At 43.7% G+C, this 24,094-nt stretch overlaps 1 protein-coding gene across 3 annotated transcripts; it reads right to left on the bottom strand.

Moving 5' to 3' along the window:
- Positions 1-1,322: 1,322 nt before the first annotated feature.
- Positions 1,323-21,596, bottom strand: LOC138947827 (uncharacterized). Of its 3 annotated transcripts, none has more exons than XM_070319382.1 (7): positions 21,277-21,596; positions 20,859-20,999; positions 15,128-15,374; positions 12,404-12,610; positions 12,016-12,123; positions 7,008-7,318; positions 1,323-2,272 (listed from the first exon to the last, which is right to left on the bottom strand). In XM_070319382.1, exons 2-7 carry the CDS (start codon positions 20,969-20,971, stop codon positions 2,125-2,127), a joined length of 1,134 nt encoding a protein of 377 aa, XP_070175483.1. In that variant the 5' UTR covers positions 20,972-20,999; positions 21,277-21,596; the 3' UTR covers positions 1,323-2,124. The 3 variants fall into 3 exon arrangements, with proteins under 3 accessions (XP_070175483.1, XP_070175482.1, XP_070175484.1); XM_070319381.1 differs by having other exon boundaries at positions 20,859-20,996; positions 21,277-21,595; XM_070319383.1 differs by having other exon boundaries at positions 20,859-20,996; positions 21,199-21,292.
- Between the last annotated feature and the right edge of the window lie 2,498 nt (positions 21,597-24,094).

Raw genomic sequence — 24,094 nt, 5'->3', positions numbered from 1 at the left:
ACATAGTGAGCAGAACTGTTTCCACGAGAAGGACTTTTTTTTCATATTCTCTTTCACCTTCCACCCCCCCGCCGTCCCACCCCCTGCGTGTACGCGTGTGTGTGTGTGTGTGTGTGTGTGTGTGCCAGTGTGTGTGTGTGTGTTGTGTGTGTGTGTGTGTTGTGTGTGTGTGTGCGTGTGTGTGTGTGTGTGTGTGTGTGTGTGTGTGTGTGTGTGTGTGTGTGTTTGATTTTGTGGTAGTATTTTGTTAAATTCTCGTTCGTTTGATTTTGTTGTTGTATATTGCTTGTGTTTAAATAACAAAGTGACTGTGGTGAGATGAACACAGTTGAACAACAAAAGAATTCTGTACTCACCGATACAATGACAGCACAATAATACGAATTTTCCCTTAAAGGCACAGTAAGCCTCCCGTAAACCATCACAGATACGGTCAGGCTTTTACACACAGTACAAACACCATTTCATTTAAACACTCACCAATTGAGAACATCCTAGGTGCCCTCCGTAAAGAGCGAACAATTTTCAAAGAATTTATTTTTGCGTGGTTTATCTTACCCCTGAGCCATCGTGAACCCGTGTGATCCAGTTTTCCCTTTTCACAATGCAGTCGTCATAGTTAGTCATTTGAATGCGACTCGACGTGAGCTTATCTACAATAGCACGTTTTTTTTATGCACGAAACAACGGCTGTGGTTCACAAGAACTCTAGCGATGGCTTTTGACTGTTGAGAGGAACGGCGATTTGCACTGATAAACCTTCGATCGTCTGCTACGACCCTTGCGTGACCCTGCTTCCGGGCTTTTCTTTTTTTAAACTTTCACAACTTCGAATTGTTCTGATCTTGTCTTGATGAAAAACGAATTCTTTTATGATTAAAGAATGTTTGTGTAACAAGCTGTCAATTTATTATTTAGATTTTAAAAGTTAGGTCTAGCGCAAAAACGAGGCGCCGTTGTTGTTAACGGAACAAGTCTACGAAAATAAATTCTTTGAAAATGTCTCACGCTCGACAGAAAGCAGCCAGGATGTTCCCGTTCGGTGAGCGTTCAAATGGAAGTATGCTTGTACTGTATTTAGACGCTCGGGGAGCTCTGTGATGGTTTACGGGAGGCTTACTGTGCCTTTAAGAAAAGCTTCATCAGGTAACAAAAACACAGGACAACAAAAAGCAAACTGTTTGTTACCTGATGAAGCTTTCATAAGCGAAAATTCGTAATATTGAGCTTTCCTTGTATCGGTGAGTACACAATTCTTTTGTCTTTCAACCTTGCTTGTGTTTGTTTGTAAGCACTATCTCTCAACATGACTGAAAAGACGGTTTTGACGGGAAGATAGTCATCTTTATTGAGCAGAAAGATGGAGCAGAAAGATGGAGCAGAAAGATGGCATGGCGCCGAGTCTCGCAGAGGTAGGCTGACAGAAAAGCGCAGCACCACCACGCGCTCAATGTCAACCAGAAGCGACATTTCAGTTTTCACTTGTCCAAGGGTCTTGCAGTTAATACAATAAAGTGCAGAGGTTAAATTGTCCAACTCTGTTATGGTCTGCCGTGAGCTTTCCGCCGCACTTCAATACATAGCAATGACTTGTGTGTCCTAGTTATGAGCGCAATACTAGCTAGCAAAATACGTCATCTACGTTATACTGTCCGGGCGTACTCCTTAAGTGCTGTTCACATGGCAGACTTTGCAACCAACTTTTGCCCAACTTTCAAGCGATTTCAGTCGCTTAGAACTGGTTATCTGGTTTGTGAGTGTGTGCTGTTCACATGGGCAGCCATTTTGATTTGACTTGCCACCGATTAAAATCGCTTGAAAGTTGGGCAAAAGTTGGTTGCAAGCCTGCCATGTGAAGAGCACTTAAGGAGTACGCCCGGACAGTATAACGTAGATGACGTTTTTTGCTAGCTAGTAGTGCGCTCATAACTAGGACACACAAGTCATTGCAATGCAAGGATCGAACTATAACAGAGCTTTGATAGGATCACCACCATAAGCTTGGGCTTGTTGTTGACCCTTGACATGTATTATGTTGAATTATCTATGAATTGTTAAATAAACACTGTTTAAACCAAATAGGACTTGTGAAAACCTACTGGTCGCTCCTGATTACTATTGGTGCTATTCCGAGGCGACGAAGGCGATAGACACCATGGTTGACACATCGACGTCGGACCCTCCAATGTCACCATTCACAGAAATCCAGTCGTGCAGCTGGAATTTGAACACGGCGGTCTGGCCGCTCGGATTTCCGTCCTCGGCGAACGACCTGCATAATATCAGACCGTCTGACATCACATTCTTCAAACAATCATGTTAGGGAGACCATCTGATTTATCACATTCTTCGAACAATCATGTTAGGGAGACCATCTGATTTATCACATTCTTCAAACAATCATGTTAGGGAGACCATCTGATTTATCACATTCTTCAAACAATCATGTTAGGGAGACCATCTGACATCACATTCTTCAAACAATCATGTTAGGGAGACCATCTGATTCATCACATTCTTCAAACAATCATGTTAGGGAGACCATCTGACATCACATTCTTCAAACAATCATGTTAGGGAGACCATCTGATTTATCACATTCTTCAAACAATCATGTTAAGGAGACCATCTGACATCACATTCTTCAAACAATCATGTTAGGGAGACCATCTCACATCACATTCTTCAAACAATCATGTTAGGGAGACCATCTGACATCTCATTCTTCAAACAATCATGTTAGGGAGACCATCTGATTTATCACATTCTTCAAACAATCATGTTAGGGAGACCATCTGATTTATCACATCCTTCAAACAATCATGTTAGGGAGACCATCTGATTTATCACATCCTTCAAACAATCATGTTAGGGAGACCATCTGATTTATCACATTTTTCAAACAATCATGTTAGGGAGACCATCTGATTTATCACATTCTTCAAACAATCATGTTAGGGAGACCATCTGACATCACATTCTTCAAACAATCATGTTATGGAGACCATCTGATTCATCACATTCTTCAAACAATCATGTTAGGGAGACCATCTGACATCACATTCTTCAAACAATCATGTTAGGGAGACCATCTGATTCATCACATTCTTCAAACAATCATGTTAGGGAGACCATCTGACATCACATTCTTCAAACAATCATGTTAGGGAGACCATCTGATTCATCACATTCTTCAAACAATCATGTTAGGGAGACCATCTGATTCATCACATTCTTCAAACAATCATGTTAGGGAGACCATCTGACATCACATTCTTCAAACAATCATGTTAGGGAGACCATCTGACATCACATTGTTCAAACAATCGTGTTAGGGAGACCATCTGATTCATCACATTCTTCAAACAATCATGTTAGGGAGACCATCTGACATCACATTCTTCAAACAATCATGTTAGGGAGACCATCTGACATCACACTCTTCAAACAATCATGTTAGGGAGACCATCTGACATCACATTCTTCAAACAATCATGTTAGGGAGACCGTCTGACATCACATTCTTCAAACAATCATGTTAGGGAGACCGTCTGACATCACATTCTTCAAACAATCATGCTAGGGAGACCATCTGATTCATCACATTCTTCAAACAATCATGTTAGGGAGACCATCTGATTCATCACATTCTTCAAACAATCATGTTAGGGAGACCATCTGACATCACATTCTTCAAACAATCATGTTAGGGAGACCATCTGACATCACATTGTTCAAACAATCGTGTTAGGGAGACCATCTGATTCATCACATTCTTCAAACAATCATGTTAGGGAGACCATCTGACATCACATTCTTCAAACAATCATGTTAGGGAGACCATCTGACATCACATTGTTCAAACAATCGTGTTAGGGAGACCATCTGATTCATCACATTCTTCAAACAATCATGTTAGGGAGACCATCTGACATCACATTCTTCAAACAATCATGTTAGGGAGACCATCTGACATCACATTCTTCAAACAATCATGTTAGGGAGACCATCTGACATCACATTCTTCAAACAATCATGTTAGGGAGACCATCTGACATCACATTCTTCAAACAATCATGCTAGGGAGACCATCTGATTTATCACATTCTTCAAACAATCATGCTAGGGAGACCATCTGATTTATCACATCCTTCAAACAATCATGTTAGGGAGACCATCTGACATCACATTCTTCAAACAATCATGTTAGGGAGACCATCTGACATCACATTCTTCAAACAATCATGCTAGGGAGACCACCTGATTTATCACATTCTTCAAACAATCATGTTAGGGAGACCATCTGATTTATCACATTCTTCGAACAATCATGTTAGGGAGACCGTCTGATTTATCACATTCTTCGAACAATCATGTTAGGGAGACCCGTCTGACATCACATTCTTCAAACAATCATGTTAGGGAGACCGTCTGATTTATCACATTCTTCGAACAATCATGTTAGGGAGACCGTCTGATTTATCACATTCTTCGAACAATCATGCTAGGGAGACCATCTGACATCACATTCTTCAAACAATCATGTTAGGGAGACCATCTGATTCATCACATTCTTCAAACAATCATGTTAGGGAGACCATCTGACATCACATTCTTCAAACAATCATGTTAGGGAGACCATCTGACATCACATTCTTCAAACAATCATGTTAGGGAGACCATCTGACATCTTATTCTTCAAACAATCATGTTAGGGAGACCATCTGAAATCTCATTCTTCAAACAATCATGTTAGGGAGACCATCTGACATCACATTCTTCAAACAATCATGCTAAGGAGACCATCTGATTTTATCATATTCTTCAAACAATCATTTTAGGGAGACCATCTGACATCACATTCTTCAAACAATCATGTTAGGGAGACCATCTGACATCTCATTCTTCGAACAATCATGTTAGGGAGACCATCTGACATCTCATTCTTCAAACAATCATGTTAGGGAGACCATCTGATTTATCACATTCTTCAAACAATCACGTTAGGGAGACCATCTGATTTATCACATTCTTCAAACAATCATATTAGAGAGACCATCTGACATCACATTCTTCAAACAATCATGTTAGGGAGACCATCTGACATCACATTCTTCAAACAATCATGTTTGGGAGACCATCTGATTTATCACATTCTTCAAACAATCATGTTAGGGAGACCATCTGATTTATCACATTCTTCAAACAATCATGTTAGGGAGACCATCTGACATCTCATTCTTCGAACAATCATGTTTGGGGGACCATCTGACATCTCATTCTTCAAACAATCATGTTTGGGAGACCATCTGATTTATCACATTCTTCAAACAATCATGTTAGGGAGACCATCTGATTTATCACATTCTTCAAACAATCATGTTAGGGAGACCATCTGACATCTCATTCTTCGAACAATCATGTTAGGGAGACCATCTGACATCTCATTCTTCAAACAATCATGTTAGGGAGACCATCTGATTTATCACATTCTTCAAACAATCATGTTAGGGAGACCATCTGATTTATCACATTCTTCAAACAATCATGTTAGGGAGACCATCTGACATCACATTCTTCAAACAATCATGTTAGGGAGACCATCTGACATCTCATTCTTCGAACAATCATGTTACGGAGACCATCTGACATCTCATTCTTCAAACAATCATGTTAGGGAGACCATCTGACATCTCATTCTTCAAACAATCATGTTTGGGAGACCATCTGATTTCTCACATTCTTCAAACAATCATGTTAGGGAGACCATCTGATTTATCACATTCTTCAAACAATCATGTTAGGGAGACCATCTGATTTATCACATCCTTCAAACAATCATGTTAGGGAGACCATCTGATTTATCACATCCTTCAAACAATCATGTTAGGGAGACCATCTGATTTATCACATTTTTCAAACAATCATGTTAGGGAGACCATCTGATTTATCACATCCTTCAAACAATCATGTTATGGAGACCATCTGATTGATCACATTCTTCAAACAATCATGTTAGGGAGACCATCTGATTTATCACATTCTTCAAACAATCATGTTAGGGAGAACATCTGATTTATCACATTCTTCAAACAATCATGCTAGGGAAACCATCTGACATCACATTCTTCAAACAATCATGTTAGAGAAACTCATTGCGCACCTGGAGAGTGATTATAGCTGGGTCATACCGACCTGACGATCTAGACGTCATTGCGCATCAAGAGAGTGGCCTTAGCTGGGTCATACCGACCTGACGATCTAGACGTCATTGCGAATAAAGAGAGTGACCTTAGCTGGGTCATACCGACCTGACGATCTTGACGTCATTGCTAATCAAGAGAGTGACCTTAGCTGGGCCATACCGACCTGACGATCTGGACGTCATTGCGCATCGAGAGTGTGACCTTAGCTGGGCCATACCGACCTGACGATCTGGACGTCATTGTGCATCAAGAGAGTGACCTTAGCTGGGTCATACCGACCTGACCATCTAGACGTCATTGCGAATAAAGAAAGTGACCTTAGCTGGACCATACCGACCTGAAGATCTAGACGTCATTGCGCATCAAGAGAGTGACCTTAGCTGGGTCATACCGACCTGAAGATCTGGGCATCATTGCGCATAAAGAGAGTGACCTTAGCTGGGTTATACCGACCTGACGATCTAGACGTCATTGCGAATCAAGTTAGTGACCTTAGCTGGGTCATACCGACCTGAAGTTCTGGGCGTCATTGCGCATCAAGAGAGTGACCTTAGCTGGGCCATACCGACCTGAAGATCTAGACGTCATTGCGCATCAAGAGAGTGACCTTAGCTGGGTCATACCGACCTGACGATCTAGACGTCATTGCGCATCAAGAGAGTGACCTTAGCTGGGTCATACCGACCTGAAGATCTGGGCATCATTGCGCATCAAGAGAGTGACCTTAGCTGGGCCATACCGACCTGACGATCTAGACGTCATTGCGCATCAAGAGAGTGACCTTAGCTGGGTCATACCGACCTGAAGATCTGTTTGTATTTGAGCATCAAGCGAAGGACCAAGCTGCCGTTGCCGACGGGATCTCCGCGTATCGACACGATGTAGACTCCGGCCTTGCGGATACTCCAGAACTTAGCACCCGTATCGTACATGTTTCCCTTGTCGGTGTTGGGGTAGTGAAAGCCCAGCCGAGTGTTTGAGGAATACCGCCCGGTCTGATTCACACGCGCCGTGTAGGCGTATCCCTGTTCCTTCAGTTTCACAAAAGAGAGGATGGTGCCGGTCTCCAATTTTCGATGTTGGGACTTCATGTCTTCACTCTCCATGAAAATCTGCAAGAGTCATGTCTGTACACCTCTCTATATGTAACAGTCACAAGTCTGTACACCTCTCTATATGTAACAGTCACATGTCTGTACACCCTTCTATATGGAACAGTCACATGTCTGTACACCACTCTGTATGGAACAGTCACATGTCTGTACACCACTCTATGTGGAACAGTCACATGTCTGTACACCACTCTATGTGGAACAGTCACATGTCTGTACACCACCCTATATGGAACAGTCACATGTCTGTACACCACTCTATATGGAACAGTCACATGTCTGTACACCACTCTATATGGAACAGTCACATGTCTGTACACCACTCCATATGGAACAATCACATGTCTGTACACCACTCTATATGGAACAGTCACATGTCTGTACACCACTCTATATGAAACAGTCACATGTCTGGACACCACTCTATATGAAACAGTCACATGTCAGTACACCACTCTTTATGGAACAGTCACATGTCTGTACACCACTCTTTATGGAACAGTCACATGTCTGTACACCACTCTGTATGGAACAGTCACATGTCTGTACACCACTCTGTATGTAACAGTCACAAGTCTGTACACCACTCTATATGGAACAGTCACATGTCTGTACACCACTCTTTATGGAACAGTCACATGTCTGTACACCACTCTTTATGGAACAGTCACATGTCTGTACACCACTCTGTATGTAACAGTCACAAGTCTGTACACCACTCTTTATGGAACAGTCACATGTCTGTACACCACTCTGTATGTAACAGTCACAAGTCTGTACACCATTCTATATGGAACAGTCACATGTCTGTACACCACTCTATATGAAACAGTCACATGTCTGTACACATGTGTGTGTGTGTGACCGAACAGTCACATGTCCTCACTGAACAGTCACATGTCCTCACTGAACAGTCACATGTCCTCACTGAACAGTCACATGTCCTCACCGAACAGTCACATGTCCTCACCGAACAGTCACATGTCCACACCGAACAGTCACATGTCCTCACCGAACAGTCACATGTCCTCACCGAACAGTCACATGTCTTCACCGAACAGTCTCATGTCCACACCGAACAGTCACATGTCCTTACTGAACAGTCACATGTCCTCACTGAACAGTCACATGTCCTCACTGAACAGTCACATGTCTTCACTGAACAGTCACATGTCCTCACTGAACAGTCACATGTCCTCACTGAACAGTCACATGTACTCAAAGAACAGTCACATGTCCTCACTGAACAGTCATATGTCCTCACTGAACAGTCACATGTCCTCACCGAACAGTCACATGTCCTCACTGAACAGTCACATGTTCTCACTGATCAGTCACATGTCCTCACCGAACAGTCACATGTCCTCACTAAACAGTCACATGTCTTCACTGAACAGTCACATATCCTCACCGAACAGTCACATGTCTTCACTGAACAGTCACATGTCCTCACCGAACAGTCACATGTCCTCACTGAACAGTCACATGTCCTCACCGAACAGTCACATGTCCTCACTTAACAGTCACATGTCCTCACCGAACAGTCACATGTCCTCACCGAACAGTCACATGTCTTCACTGAACAGGCACATGTCCTCACCGAACAGTCACATGTCTTCACTGAACAGGCACATGTCCTCACCGAACAGTCACATGTCTTCACCGAACAGTCACATGTCTTCACTGAACAATCACATGTCCTCACCGAACAGTCACATGTCTTCACTGAACAGTCACATGTCCTCACCGAACAGTCACATGTCCTCACCGAACAGTCACATGTCTTCACTGAGCAGTCACATGTCCTCACTGAACAGTCACATGTCCTCACCGAACAGTCACATGTCTTCACTGAACAGTCACATGTCCTCACCGAACATCAATCAATGAGGCTTATATCGCGCATATTCCGTGGGTACAGTTCTAGGCGCTCTGCAGTGATGCCGTGTGAGATGAAATTTTATACGGCCAGTAATTGCAGCCATTTCGGCGCATATTTTACCTTTCATGGCCTATTATTCCAAGTCACACGGGTATAGGTAGACAATTATTAACTGTGCCTAAGCAATTTTGCCAGGAAAGACCCTTTTGTCAATCGTGGGATCTTTAACGTGCACACCCAATGTAGTGTACACGGGGGGGAGTTCGGACACCGAAGAGAGTCTGCACACAAAGTTGACTCTGAAATAAATTTCCGCCGAACCTGGGATCGAACTCACGCTGACAGCGGCCAACTGAATACAAATCCAGCGCGCTACCAACTGAGCTATATCCCCGCCCAACAGTCACATGTCCTCACCGATCAGTCACATGTCCTCACTGAACAGTCACATGTCCTCACTGAACAGTCACATGTCCTCACTGAACAGTCACATGTCCTCACCGAACAGTTACATGTCCTCACCGAACATGTCTTCACCGAACAGTCACATGTCCTCACTGAACAGTCACATGTCCTCACCAAACAGTCACATGTCCTCACTGAACAGTCACATGTCCACACCGAACAGTCACATGTCCTCACCGAACAGTCACATGTCCTCACCGAACAGTCACATGTCTTCACTGAACAGTCACATGTCCTCACCGAACAGTCACATGTCTTCACTGAACAGTCATATGTCCTCACTGAACAGTCACATGTCCTCACCGAACAGTCACATGTCCTCACTGAACAGTCACATGTCCTCACCGAACAGTCACATGTCCTCACTGAACAGTCACATGTCTTCACTGAACAGTCACATGTCCTCACCGAACAGTCACATGTCCTCACTGAACAGTCACATGTCCTCACTGAACAGTCACATGTCCTCACCGAACAGTCACATGTTCTCACTAAACAGTCACATGTCCTCACCGAACAGTCACATGTCCTCACTGAACAGTCACATGTCTTCACTGAACAGTCACATGTCCTCACCGAACAGTCACATGTCCTCACTGAACAGTCACATGTCCTCACCGAACAGTCACATGTCCTCACCGAACAGTCACATGTCTTCACTGAACAGTCACATGTCCTCACCGAACAGTCACATGTCTTCACTGAACAGTCACATGTCCTCACCGAACAGTCACATGTCCTCACTGAACAGGCCAATGTGCAATTCCAGTGTCACACGTGGACTTCCTATTCTTTCTTTTTGTTTTACAAATATCTTCATTTATTTATCGACCAACCAACATCGTCTTGGTATTTTTTTCTTTGTTTCAAGATCAAGACGAACACGAGTGACACGAAGAACAAGAGCAAAGAGGAGAAGAAGAAAGACGGAAGAGCGTGCAGGTAGAGACCTGGTAGTCAGGGCTCAGCATGAAGAAGAAAGAGGGAAGAGCGTGCAGGTACAGACCTGGTAGTCAGGGCTCAGCATGAAGAAAAAAGAGGGAAGAGCGTGCAGGTAGAGACCTGGTAGTCAGGGCTCAGCATGAAGAAGAAAGAGGGAAGAGCGTGCAGGTAGAGACCTGGTAGTCAGGGCTCAGCATGAAGAAGAAAGAGGGAAGAGCGTGCAGGTACAGACCGGGTAGTCAGGGCTCAGCATGAAGAAGAAAGAGGGAAGAGCGTGCAGGTAGAGACCTGGTAGTCAGGGCTCAGCATGAAGAAGAAAGAGGGAAGAGCGTGCAGGTACAGACCGGGTAGTCAGGGCTCAGCATGAAGAAGAAAGAGGGTAGAGCGTGCAGGTACAGACCGGGTAGTCAGGGCTCAGCATGAAGAAGAAAGAGGGTAGAGCGTGCAGGTACAGACCTGGTAGTCAGGGTTCAGCATGAAGAAGAAAGAGGGAAGAGCGTGCAGGTACAGACCGGGTAGTCAGGGCTCAGCATGAAGAAGAAAGAGGGTAGAGCGTGCAGGTACAGACCGGGTAGTCAGGGCTCAGCATGAAGAAGAAAGAGGGAAGAGCGTGTAGGTACAGACCGGGTAGTCAGGGCTCAGCATGAAGAAGAAAGAGGGAAGAGCGTGCAGGTACAGACCGGGTAGTCAGGGCTCAGCATGAAGAAGAAAGAGGGAAGAGCGGGCAGGTACAGACCGGGTAGTCAGGGCTCAGCATGAAGAAGAAAGAGGGAAGAGCGTGTAGGTACAGACCGGGTAGTCAGGGCTCAGCATGAAGAAGAAAGAGGGAAGAGCGTGCAGGTACAGACCGGGTAGTCAGGGCTCAGCATGAAGAAGAAAGAGGGTAGAGCGTGCAGGTACAGACCGGGTAGTCAGGGCTCAGCATGAAGAAGAAAGAGGGAAGAGCGTGCAGGTAGAGACCGGGTAGTCAGGGCTCAGCATGAAGAAGAAAGAGGGAAGAGCGTGCAGGTACAGACCTGGTAGTCAGGGCTCAGCATGAAGAAGAAAGAGGGAAGAGCGTGCAGGTAGAGACCGGGTAGTCAGGGCTCAGCATGAAGAAGAAAGAGGGAAGAGCGTGCAGGTACAGACCTGGTAGTCAGGGCTCAGCATGAAGAAGAAAGAGGGAAGAGCGTGCAGGTAGAGACCGGGTAGTCAGGGCTCAGCATGAAGAAGAAAGAGGGAAGAGCGTGCAGGTACAGACCTGGTAGTCAGGGCTCAGCATGAAGAAGAAAGAGGGAAGAGCGTGCAGGTACAGACCGGGTAGTCAGGGCTCAGCATGAAGAAGAAAGAGGGAAGAGCGGGCAGGTACAGACCGGGTAGTCAGGGCTCAGCATGAAGAAGAAAGAGGGAAGAGCGCGCAGGTACAGACCGGGTAGTCAGGGCTCAGCATGAAGGCTCCTGACGCAGACAAAGCAATGTCCTCTTCATGCAGGAACACTCGGAATAGTTCCCCCGACATGTATTCCCCGAACTTTTGCTGCACAATGACAACATGGACATTGAGTGTCTCGTGCAGTCAAAGCACCCCCCCCCCACACACACACACACACACACGCACACACACACACGAACACACACACACACACACACACACACACACACGCACACACAGACACACACACACACACAAACACGAACACACACGCACACCGTACACACACACACACACACACACACGCACGCACGCATGCACGCACACACACACACACGCACGCACACAAACACGCATGCAAACAAATACACATATACATGTATACCTTCACCATAATGGTCATGGTTTTATCGCCAGCATCGGGGCGAGCAGACACCCAGTACATTCCATAGGACGGCACTGTGATATAGTACAGGTTCCCAGTGTTAAGAACCCACTCGCCATTGCTCTGGAGCGATCGGTAGAAATACGGCTCAGAATGTACATTGCTCATCCAGGCCTCTAGACTGCATCTCAGTGTTCTGAAGGTACTCTGGATAACAAATTAGAATTTTTAGATGCGTTTTCAGGGAGGGCTAAATCGTCCGCCCGATCGCCAAGGGCGAGTAAAAAATCCGCTGGGCTAGTAGAAACCGCCTGGCAACTCGCCCGGCTGGCCAGTGAAAATTCTGGTCAAATGCAACACTTCTGGTTGTAACAGCGAGTTTCAAAGCCATACACACTCCAGATGCAGCAACTGTGATATGTACCGGGCCAGCGAAATCTCTGGCGGGCTAGTGACTTTATTGAAGTTACTCGCCCGCCTGGCGATTTAAAATTTTGAGATCTGGCCATCCCTGGCTATAGTGCAACTCTAAATTCTTAGTGAATGTGATACGGTTAAGTGTTGTTGGTTTTAAGTGCAATTCATAATTCTTAGTAAATGTGATACGGTTTAGTGTTGTTGGTTGTGCAATTCATAATTCTTAGTAAATGTGATGTATTTTATCGCCTGACACTGCATGGCAATTGTCCTTGTTTTTACAAGGACAGTCACATTTTGAGTCTTGAGTCTTGGAATACAGAGCAAGTCAACTTGACAGTGTTGTGAAATGACCGTGGTGGGTAGAGACAAGTTAAGTTGAGCCTGACTCCGTTAGTTAGGAAGATAGTACCGTTAGAAAGATAGTACTTCATTACCCAATCAAGGGTTGCGTAAGTTGTGTCATATGTTTCTTCTTCTTCTTCTTCTGCAAGTTCATGAGGAAATCCCTGTATAGGGCAAATATCCTCAATTTGATTGATGCGCCTAATTTCCCAAAAGTGAAAGATAAAGTGGATAGTGTACCTCGAACATCAAAGCAGGATCGAGTGGGTTGGTAGGCAAGCTATTGCTTTTCGCTATTTGCCGTGGCGCCCGATTTCAGGCCCTGGGCTAAGGGACTAGCCTACCACCCAGCGCTACCTAGCGCCTAGCGCAGCAACTGGGCCCCGACGAAACAATACAAACAGGACGACCACGAATATGGAGCAAGAGTGATAGATTCTACCTATATCACAACTAATTACGCTGAGCCTCTCTCCGCCCACACTGTACTTCGCAATGGCCGACAAGGATACCAGTTACATGAACGTTTACCACGAGTGACTTAGAGAGAGAGAAAGAGACGTGTACCTTGTCACTAGACACCAGCACCGCACCCAACAGGACAGAGAGAGAAAGAGACGTGTACCTTGTCACTAGTCACCAGCACCACACCCAACAGGGCAGAGAGAGAAAGAGACGTGTACCTTGTCACTAGTCACCAGCACCACACCCAACAGGGCAGAGAGAGAAAGAGACGTGTACCTTGTCACTAGACACCAGCACCGCACCCAACAGGGCAGAGAGAGAAAGAGACGTGTACCTTGTCACTAGTCACCAGCACCACACCCAACAGGACAGAGAGAGAAAGAGACGTGTACCTTGTCACTAGTCACCAGCACCGCACCCAACAGGGCAGAGAGAGAAAGAGACGTGTACCTTGTCACTAGTCACCAGCACCACACCCAACAGGGCAGAGAGAGAAAGAGACGTGTACCTTGTCACTAGACACCAGCACCACACCCAACAGGGCAGAGAGAGAAAGAGACGTGTACCTTGTCACTAGACACCAGCACCGCACCCAACAAGGCAGAGAGAGAAAGAGACGTGTACCTTGTCACTAGTCACCAGCACCGCACCCAACAAGGCAGAGAGAGAAAGAGACGTGTACCTTGTCACTAGTCACCAGCACCGCACCCAACAGGACAGAGAGAGAAAGAGACGTGTACCTTGTCACTAGACACCAGCACCGCACCCAACAGGGCAGAGAGATAAAGAGACGTGTACCTTGTCACTAGTCACCAGCACCGCACCCAACAGGACAGAGAGAGAAAGAGACGTGTACCTTGTCACTAGACACCAGCACCACACCCAACAGGGCAGAGAGAGAAAGAGACGTGTACCTTGTCACTAGTCACCAGCACCGCACCCAACAGGACAGAGAGAGAAAGAGACGTGTACCTTGTCACTAGACACCAGCACCGCACCCAACAGGGCAGAGAGAGAAAGAGACGTGTACCTTGTCACTGGACACCAGCACCGCACCCAACAGGGCAGAGAGAGAAAGAGACGTGTACCTTGTCACTAGTCACCAGCACCGCACCCAACAGGACAGAGAGAGAAAGAGACGTGTACCTTGTCACTAGACACCAGCACCGCACCCAACAGGGCAGAGAGAGAAAGAGACGTGTACCTTGTCACTAGTCACCAGCACCGCACCCAACAGGGCAGAGAGAGAAAGAGACGTGTACCTTGTCACTAGTCACCAGCACCGCACCCAACAAGGCAGAGAGAGAAAGAGACGTGTACCTTGTCACTAGACACCAGCACCGCACCCAACAGGGCAGAGAGAGAAAGAGACGTGTACCTTGTCACTAGACACCAGCACCGCACCCAACACGAGGGCAGAGAGAGAAAGAGACGTGTACCTTGTCACTAGTCACCAGCACCGCACCCAACAAGGCAGAGAGAGAAAGAGACGTGTACCTTGTCACTAGTCACCAGCACCGCAGCCAACCGGCTAGTGCTGTCCCAGACGTAGTCTCCGTCCGGATCGGCGTAGATCTTGTCGCCCGCGTTTAAGGGGATGGCGACCGTCAAGCCGCCTATGACGTCGTCCTGTCCGTACGCCGTGAAGTCGTTCAACTTGGAGTTAATGCGCAGGCGCAGGTCTACACGACCGTCATCGGGGTCGGCTACCATGGTTACCAGATAGACCCCGTCTGACGGCACCCTGAAAATGTTCCCAGCTTTTAAAGACGCAGTGTTCTTACCCGGGTTTGAAAATCGGCACACTACAAGTTAGTTAGTTAAATGTTGCCTTCAGTTGGGTCCAGCGGACCATATATGCCAAATCAGGACCCCGGCACACTACAAGAGCAGTCCCTCACTTCGTGACATACCAACAGTCAAAGCCTCGATGGCTGCTGTACATAGTGGGGGTTGTTCTAACGAATGAATTTCTTAATTGTTTGATTTTAATGCTTAGTCCCATAACACGCCATCAAAGGCATTCGTCATAAAAACTGCATTGAATAAAACGTTTGTGGATATCAGCTAAAAAAAAAAAAAGTTCATAGTTAACGTTCCATCAAACATCTACCAACAAAGTACACACATTTTGACGAAATTGTGTAATTGTCCTCTGCTTTTACCTTTTCAATTACCCCCGGCGGGTTGGGGGGAGTCCCATATTGGTTGGGACTAGAAAGAATTTACCCGATGCTAACCAGCATGTCGTAAGAGGCGACTAACGGTTCTGTTTCTTCTCTTCTTTTGTCTTATTTCTGCCTTACCAGTCCTTTCACCTATATTTCCTTCCAAGAAAACTCTCCCTACTATTCCCTGCAGTTTTCCAATTCTTTTCTTGTTGTCTTATTTCTACCTGACTGGATCCATCACCTTTATTTCACTTACCAAAAGTCTTCTTTTCCACATCCTTATTTCTCTGCACCCCGCATGTCGTATGAGGCGACTAACGGATTCTGTTTCTCCTTTAACCCTTGTTAAGTGGTTCTTGTATAGAATATAGTCAATGTTTGTAAAGATTTTAGTCAAGCAGTATGTAAGAAATGTTTAGTCCTTTGTACTGGAAACTTGCATTCTCCCAGTAAGGTCATATATTGTACTACGTTGCAAGCCCCTGGAGCAATTTTTTGATTAGTGCTTTTGTGAACAAGAAACACTTAACAAGTGGCTCTATCCCATCTCCCCCCTTTCCCCTATCCCATCTCCCCCTTTCCCTCGTCGCGATATAACCTTCGTGGTTGAAAACGACGTTAAACACCAAATAAAGAAAGAACCTTTTCAATTGAATTGAGATTGTTATTGTGCATACTATACTTGCTGAACATACTCAGTCTACTTGCAATCGCCTGACTGTCCTGACTGTCCTGACTGTCCTGACTGTCCTGGTTTTGTCAGGGCGCAGCACTAAGTACAGCCACCCGTGTTACTTTTTTTGTCGAACGATCTGGGTCTCATCCCTCTTGTTTTGTATCTTGAGCGCGTGTTTTCACATAAACAGTTCAAAAGGTATGCTTCTCTACGGATAAGGATGTCCTAGACTGTAATTTCAACCTTTTATTTTAAAATTGCTTATTTATAATTGTTCAAACATTTTTTTTAAACAAATTCTGCAACAAACGGAAGCTGCTTTGTGAAGAAGTGTATCTATGCTATCCTAAACAGGTCTCCAAAGAACTTCTAATGGCAGCTTTCATAACAGAATCTGTCTCCAAAGAACTTCTAATGGCAGCTTTCATGACAGAATCTGTCTCCAAAGAACTTCTAATGGCAGCTTTCATGACAGAATCTGTCTCCAAAGAACTTCTAATGGCAGCTTTCATGACAGAATCTGTCTCCAAAGAACTTCTAATGGCAGCTTTCATGACAGAATCTGTCTCCAAAGAACTTCTAATGGCAGCTTTCATGACAGAATCTGTCTCCAAAGGGGGTCACTGTCTGCAAAAATGCTCGACTTAGAAAAAGGGGGTTACTTTCTAAAAGACACATACTTTTGCTCACAATGCATTTTTGGTGTACAAAACCTGAAGCAAACCTAACGGCATATGTTTGAAGTGTTTACTTATCGCAAAAAATAAAGTCAATGCCATGACGTCATTGTGCAAATGACGTAATGTTTGTGGCATGTAATGAAAAAAAGAAAATCTAAATGTTCCGTTCTTTTTCAGTTTTATTTAAGTCCCTACAAAACACTGATAAAGGAATCTTGTGCTGTCACACGTTTATACATCAATTATGACTTAAAGTATGAAGAATTTTGAAAGTCTGACCAAAGCGTTTCCACAGAATCGCCACTTCTTTAAAGCAACCGCTTGGTTCGAAGTACATGCCCAAAGTTTGGAATTTCAATGAAAACTTGTTTTCACAAAATAAAGGAGTTAAGAAGTGTTTAGAAAGAAAATAATATGTTTATTTATGTAATAATGGTTAACTTGTTGCATGAGTTTTAGATTCTTCTGGTTCCTTTGCTATTTAAGGTCAGAGATGGGACGGAAGTTTGGTTCAAAAACGTGTTTTGGGTTCTCAGCTTTATTAGGTAATTTGAACACCATATTATAATCGTTGTGTAATGTAATGTTGTCGTTGTCAACCTCTTTCTTGCAATAAAATGATTATTTTCATAATATGTTATAAACATTCGACACCATTTTGGAAAATGTTGACGCTGTTTTCTCAGAATCATATTTTTAAGCATCAGTGCCGTCATTGGGACATATTCCATTTTCTAGACTAATTGTCCAATCTTCTTGCTCTCTTTTGTATTTTCAACAGAAATAGTGTCTTTGTGCAGTAAAAGATAAACATTTTAAGAATTACCCAGGAATGATTTTTAGAAATCTGTCAAAGTAAAAAAACTTGCCTTTTTCCTGAGATTTAATTTGTGCTTATAATATCTACCAAAAAATCAAATCTGTTCCTAAATGTGAAAACTTTGGCTTGTTAGAATAAAACAAACATTCTACAAAGTTCTCTCTTTATTTTTCTGGAAGAAGGATCGGTCCCAAAAACTACATGTGTAATCAAAAAAAGTCACAACAAACTTCCATTTTGACCAATAATTCATACTAATATCCTTTGTAAGGACAGAGAACATTTTTTTCTGAAGATTTTGATCAAGAACCTTGAAACAAAACTTATTTCCGTGCCATGTCTGCTTTGTTCTTTAGTTAAGCTATCTTTGAGAGTCCAGTAAAACAAAAATGTGTGTGCGGGTGTGTGTGCGTGTGTGTGTGCGGGTGTGTGTGTGTGTGTGTGTGTGTGTGTGTGTGTGTGTGTGTGTGTGTGTGTACTTGCGTGTGTGTCGGTGCGTGTGTGTGTGTGTGTGTGTGTGTGTGTGTGTGTGTCTGAGTGTGTGTGTGTGTGTGTGTGTGAAAAAAAAGAGAGAGAGAGGGAGAGAGAGAGAGAGAGAGAGAGAGAGAGAGAGAGAGAGAGAGAGAGAGAGAGAGAGAGAGAGAGAGAGAGAGAGAGAGAGAGAGAGAACATCATTCCTAATTCGTAATGTTGTAACAATATGAAGGAAATAGGAAAACGTATTGTACACTTTTGCTAGCAAATAAAGAAGGGCTTATGCATGGTTTTTTTCTCTTTAAGTGTGTTGTCAATTTGGCAGTTGTCATCGCCTCATCATAATACATTGTGAAAAACAATATCACAGTTTTTATAGGGAATATGACACTCGTTTATTTTTCGGAATGATCAAAGTGCTGTTATGATACTACATGGTGGAACTTAAAGGGTGGCGCGTATTAAATACCTATTTTCATTTCACTCCTAGTTTTGTCATTCAAATTGTATTTAATGTTCATGCAACTTGTAGAAAACCGCTAGAAAATGATGAGTTAATCAATTTCGAACTATAGGACAATAAAGAAATGAAAATGGGAACACATTGAGAAACAAATGACAGACGCCATATGGTGGCGGGAAAACGGCGTTTTTGCAAGCAAAGCTTTAAAGGAAGGCTGTTCAAATGAAAACTGCTCCTTGTGTGCATAAATGTATATATACCGAGAGGCATAAATTCCGCAAACTGAACTTTTAAAAATCAAAAAAAAATCAACTCGGTGGTGAATATTTTCAATGTTTGAATATTTTATTTATTGGCCATTTTAGTGTTTATAAACCTTCGCTTTATTGATTTTGAATAGAACATCATGAAATGACCATTTTTCAAAAAAGGTGACGGAGTCTAAGCGCAATGATTTCGGAAAACGTTCAGTGTTCATCACGTTCAATGCTTTGGCCAGCTCTAAGCATCCCAATCGCTTGCTGAGTCTCTCTCCTTCATCAAGTCGTGGCATGATTGCGATATCTGATACAGCCAAACAGCCAGTTGCATTTCATAGGGCCATACACTATCTTTTTTACGTTATTGTCTCCCGTTCAGCCCATGGTCTTTATTAGCACAGTGAGCTGTGGCTGGATCAGCAATACTTCAAAACGCACGCTGACAGCATGAAACATTTGCTCCGACACTCAAGATGTCAACTACAAATTACAGGTTCAATCTGATTTTCGTTTGAGAGCAAAATCGTTCAATGCACTATTTGCAGAATTTATGCCTTTCAGTATATAGAGAGAGAGTTTGAAAAACTCGCAGTATACTGTATATTTATTTGCAAAGGATTTACAAGTTTTGTGAATGGTAAATGCCCACTGCTAAAGTCCCTTCCGCGAGAACACCCAGTGCATTCCGCTAGTCTGGTCGCAAAATAATTGTCGCCCATTTTGGTTGGCTGACTCGCGGGTGAGTGATCCAATGTCAATCAAACTCATTTTCTCTTCCATGCTTCTTAAGCACTCTGCCTAAAACTTTAATATAAATCTGGAGAAAAAAAACCACGGAAATGGGTACACCTTGTATGCATTCTTTTTTTTATTTTTATAAACTTGGCAAAAAAATGTATTGCAACAGATCTTGCACCCAAATTAAAGCGTTAATTCGCGTGTCCTTTTATCCAAACTTTATATGCCAGTGAAGGTCGTTTACGCGCTTTTCTGTATACTTGTTAACTTTCTGAGCTTGTTTTGAATACAACCTATCATATCTATATGTTTTTTGAATCAGGAAATGATAAAGAATAAGATTAAATCATTTTTGGATCGATTTCTTAAATTGTAATCATAAGACTAATTAATCTATTTTCGTTAATTGTGATCACATTTTAAGAGTAAACATGACATATGTAATATTTTTAGATTCAGAATGTGATGAAGAATACGATGCAATCAATTTTAAATCTGTTTGCAAAAAAATCGATTTTAATGACAACTTTAATGAGCAAACTCATCAATTAATTTTTAAGCCTCCAAGCTGAAATGCCATACCAAAGACCGGGCTTTGCCGAAGATTAATTGACCAACATTTCAACCAATTTCAACCAGTGCCGCCTCAACTTTCACGAAAAGCCGGATATGACGTCATCAAAGACATTATGAAAAAACCGTCTGGAGATACCATACTCAGGATCTCTCATGTCAAGTTTCATGAAGATCTGTTCAGTAGTTTTCTCTGAATCGCTCTACACACACACACACACACACACACACACACACACACACACACACACACACACACACACACATTCACCACGACCCTCGTCTCCATTACCCCCTCTACGTTAAAACATTTAGTAAAAACTGGACTAAATGTAAAAAGAGAAAAAAAAGAGATCAGATGGTTCATAGTTACGTGATTGACTGTCGATCTGTCACCTTCCCGCCGACCATCTGTTGATAGAAGCCCGCCGTGGTGTGACTCCATAGCAGTAGAACAAGCAGGGGTACTCTGGTCCAGTTTGCCATGGTTACACTTGTTGTCCTGGTGGCTCTGCTGACAGAGAATGATGTAGGTAAAACTTGGTCAAAGATACTTCGAATCACTGCAGTGGCTTTATTCAGTAGACTGGCTGTCCTAATGAGGTTATACTTGGTTCTTTGGCCAAAGATAATCCACTGCAATGGCTTTATTCAGTAGACTGGCTGTCCTAATGATCTTGGTTATACCTGGTTCTCTAGCAAAAGAGAATTACCTGCAGTGGCTTTTTTTTAGTAGACTGGCTGTCCTGATGATCTAAGTTATACCTGGTTCTCTAGCAAAAGAGAATTACCTGCAGTGGCTTTTTTCAGTAGACTGGCTGTCCAGCTAGGAGCGACGTCAAAGGATTGTTGGTAGGACTGAACTGGAGCTTGTGTCGGTGTGACGGACTTGTGTCGGTGTGACGGACTTGTGTCGGTGTGACGGACTTGTGTCGGTGTGACGGACTTGTGTCGGTGTGACGGACTTGTGGGCGGTGTGACGGACTTGTGTCGGTGTGACGGACTTGTGTCGGTGTGACGGACTTGTGTCGGTGTGACGGACTTGTGTCGGTGTGACGGACTTGTGGGCGGTTTATCAACACGCGCAATGAGAAATAGAGCCCAGTAAGAGACTCTATTTGTGCTGACACAGCAAGAAAGGTACACGTCAGCAACAATTCCCTCATATGATTGGAGCGGCCATGATAACACAGGTATAGCAGGAAGGTGATAATTTTAAGCCTAAAAACCCAAGTAATGTATTTTCTTAAAGTCAAAATAATCCTACCTAATCCATAAGGTAATCAGCATAGGCCTAAAAACCCAAATGACGAGTAAAAGTAAAATACCCAACATAATCCATGATTAGAGCGGCCAGGTGTCGCAGTATGGTGATCAGCATTGATAGGCCTAACATCCCACATGATGTATTTTCTTAAATACCCAACATAATCCATAGTTAAAGCGGCCAAGATAACACAGGTGTCCCACAGTCAGGTCAACATCGAAAGGCTAAAAACCAAAATGATTTGTTTTCTTAAAGTCGGCAAGAAACTCTGACTTAATCCATAATGAGAGCAGCTTTGTGCGTGTTTAGGGTGCCGGATTATAATTAATGTAATACGCGGTTGTATATGCAAATAAGTGTGTGTGATCAGACGGGCGCTGTGGCGGGGTGGTAAGACGTCGGCCTCTTAATCGGAAGGTCGAGGGTTCGAATCCCGGCCGCGGCCGCCTGGTGGGTTAAGTGTGGAGATTTTTCCGATCTCCCAGGTCAACTTATGTGCAGACCTGCTAGTGGCTTATCCCCCTTCGTGTGTACACGCAAGCACAAGACCAAGTGCGCACGGAAAAGATCCTGTAATCCATGTCGGAGTTCGGTGGGTTATAGAAACACGAAAATACCCAGCATGCTTCCTCCGAAAGCGGCGTATGGCTGCCTAAATGGCGGGGTAAAAACGGTCATACACGTAAAATTCTGCAAAAACACGAGTGTACATGGGAGTTTCAGCCCACGAACGCAGAAGAAGAAGAGAAGAAGTGTGTGTGTGTGTGTGTGTATGTGCGTGTGTGAGTGAGTGTGAGTGTGTGTATATATGTGCGTGTGTATGTGTGTGTGTGTGTGTGTGTGTGTGTGTGTGTAGGAACGAGGACTGGGAAAGGAGTCACGGTGGTCTGAAATGCACTTTGAACAATTATGGTTTCCCCCTCAACGACCCAACAGTTTCCCCCCTCAACGACCCAACAGTTTCCCCCCTCAACGACCCAACAGTGTATCCGTTTAGGACTGAAAAAACCCACATGAAAAACCCAAGGAAAAAAAGCAAGGCTTATACATGAAAGAAATGTTAATGTCCGTGCCTTAGAATACCGAAAAGAATTGTTCATAAGTGTCCCCCAGACAGCCTGCTAACCCCCCCCCCCCCCCCCCCCCCCCCCCCATTAAACCCTTTTTCTCTCTTTCAGTTTCTTCTTTGTGTCGACGAATTCGCGACCGCTATTAATGCTCTACACACGCATGTTAATGAATTCATTTTTATTTGACTACTGTCCGCTACGAGAAGTACAAAACGCATCCTTTTTATGCACTCCCCGGGCTAATAGAAATTCAGTCGTAAACGTGCCAGCAAATCGCAGCGTGTCTGGTGTGAATAATGTCGTCACAAGTTGGGCAATGACGTCAACTCGATCACAGAGATGACACACGTGCAAACTCATTTTATGACTCTGGCGTTTCGTCCATTTTGGGTTTTATCCATTCGTAAGCGTGACACTGAAATTTGGGGAGTAAAAATGCTCTGATACCGAGGAAATTAGAATTTTCAGCGAAATGGGATCTTCATTGATATGACATGGTTCGTCCACCCCCCCCCCCCCCCCACCCCACCCCTCCCCTCCCGCTCCCCTCCCCCAACCCGTCTCAAAAAGAATGTATTATAAATACATTAGGTATGCTTAAACTGACGTCATCCATGTGCAGAGATTCCTAGTTTATAGTTAAAATCATAACTAAATGACAGTGCGCTAATGCCAAGGGGAAGTAAGCGATCTAACTATAGCTATCAACAGCGCTCGCTTATTACACTGCTTTAGAGCTCTTACTTCGGCCCTTTATCATTCGAAGATGTAGACCTATGTAGTTACTTGAAGAATCGTTGAAAAGTAATCTAATGCTTTTCAATCCATTTTTACTCCTCTGTCTCATGTGATTATTACATAGCATATGTTGTCGTCGACGGTTTTAAAGTAGATTTGTTATATTTCAAACAGATTTCAGTATAATTTTCACATGTTTGACAAAAACTTGGAAATTACAAAGGGCTTATGTACCCCACATTTCAGGGTCAAGGAAAACAACAGGACTGGTTGTGTTTTCACTTTGTCAGCTACATTAATTGAAAATGTGTCATTGTAACCAGTTTATTGTAGCCTTGAAAATCGTGCTAGTGTGACGTTGTGTTTTCCATTCTATTATCTTTTTTCCATCTATTTTCTCTTGTGGCTTTTACAGAATGAATGATGCCATGAAAATAAATACATTTTGATCTGCATTGGAAACACTATTGACTTGTGATTAATTAGAGAAGATTGTTGTATACCACATTAAAGGACTGGCTGAATATTTTCAGT

The sequence above is a fragment of the Littorina saxatilis genome, linkage group LG14 (genome assembly GCF_037325665.1).
Source record: "Littorina saxatilis isolate snail1 linkage group LG14, US_GU_Lsax_2.0, whole genome shotgun sequence".
Classification (NCBI taxonomy): Eukaryota; Metazoa; Mollusca; class Gastropoda; order Littorinimorpha; family Littorinidae; genus Littorina; species Littorina saxatilis.
This window is presented reverse-complemented; position numbering and strand designations above follow the sequence as displayed.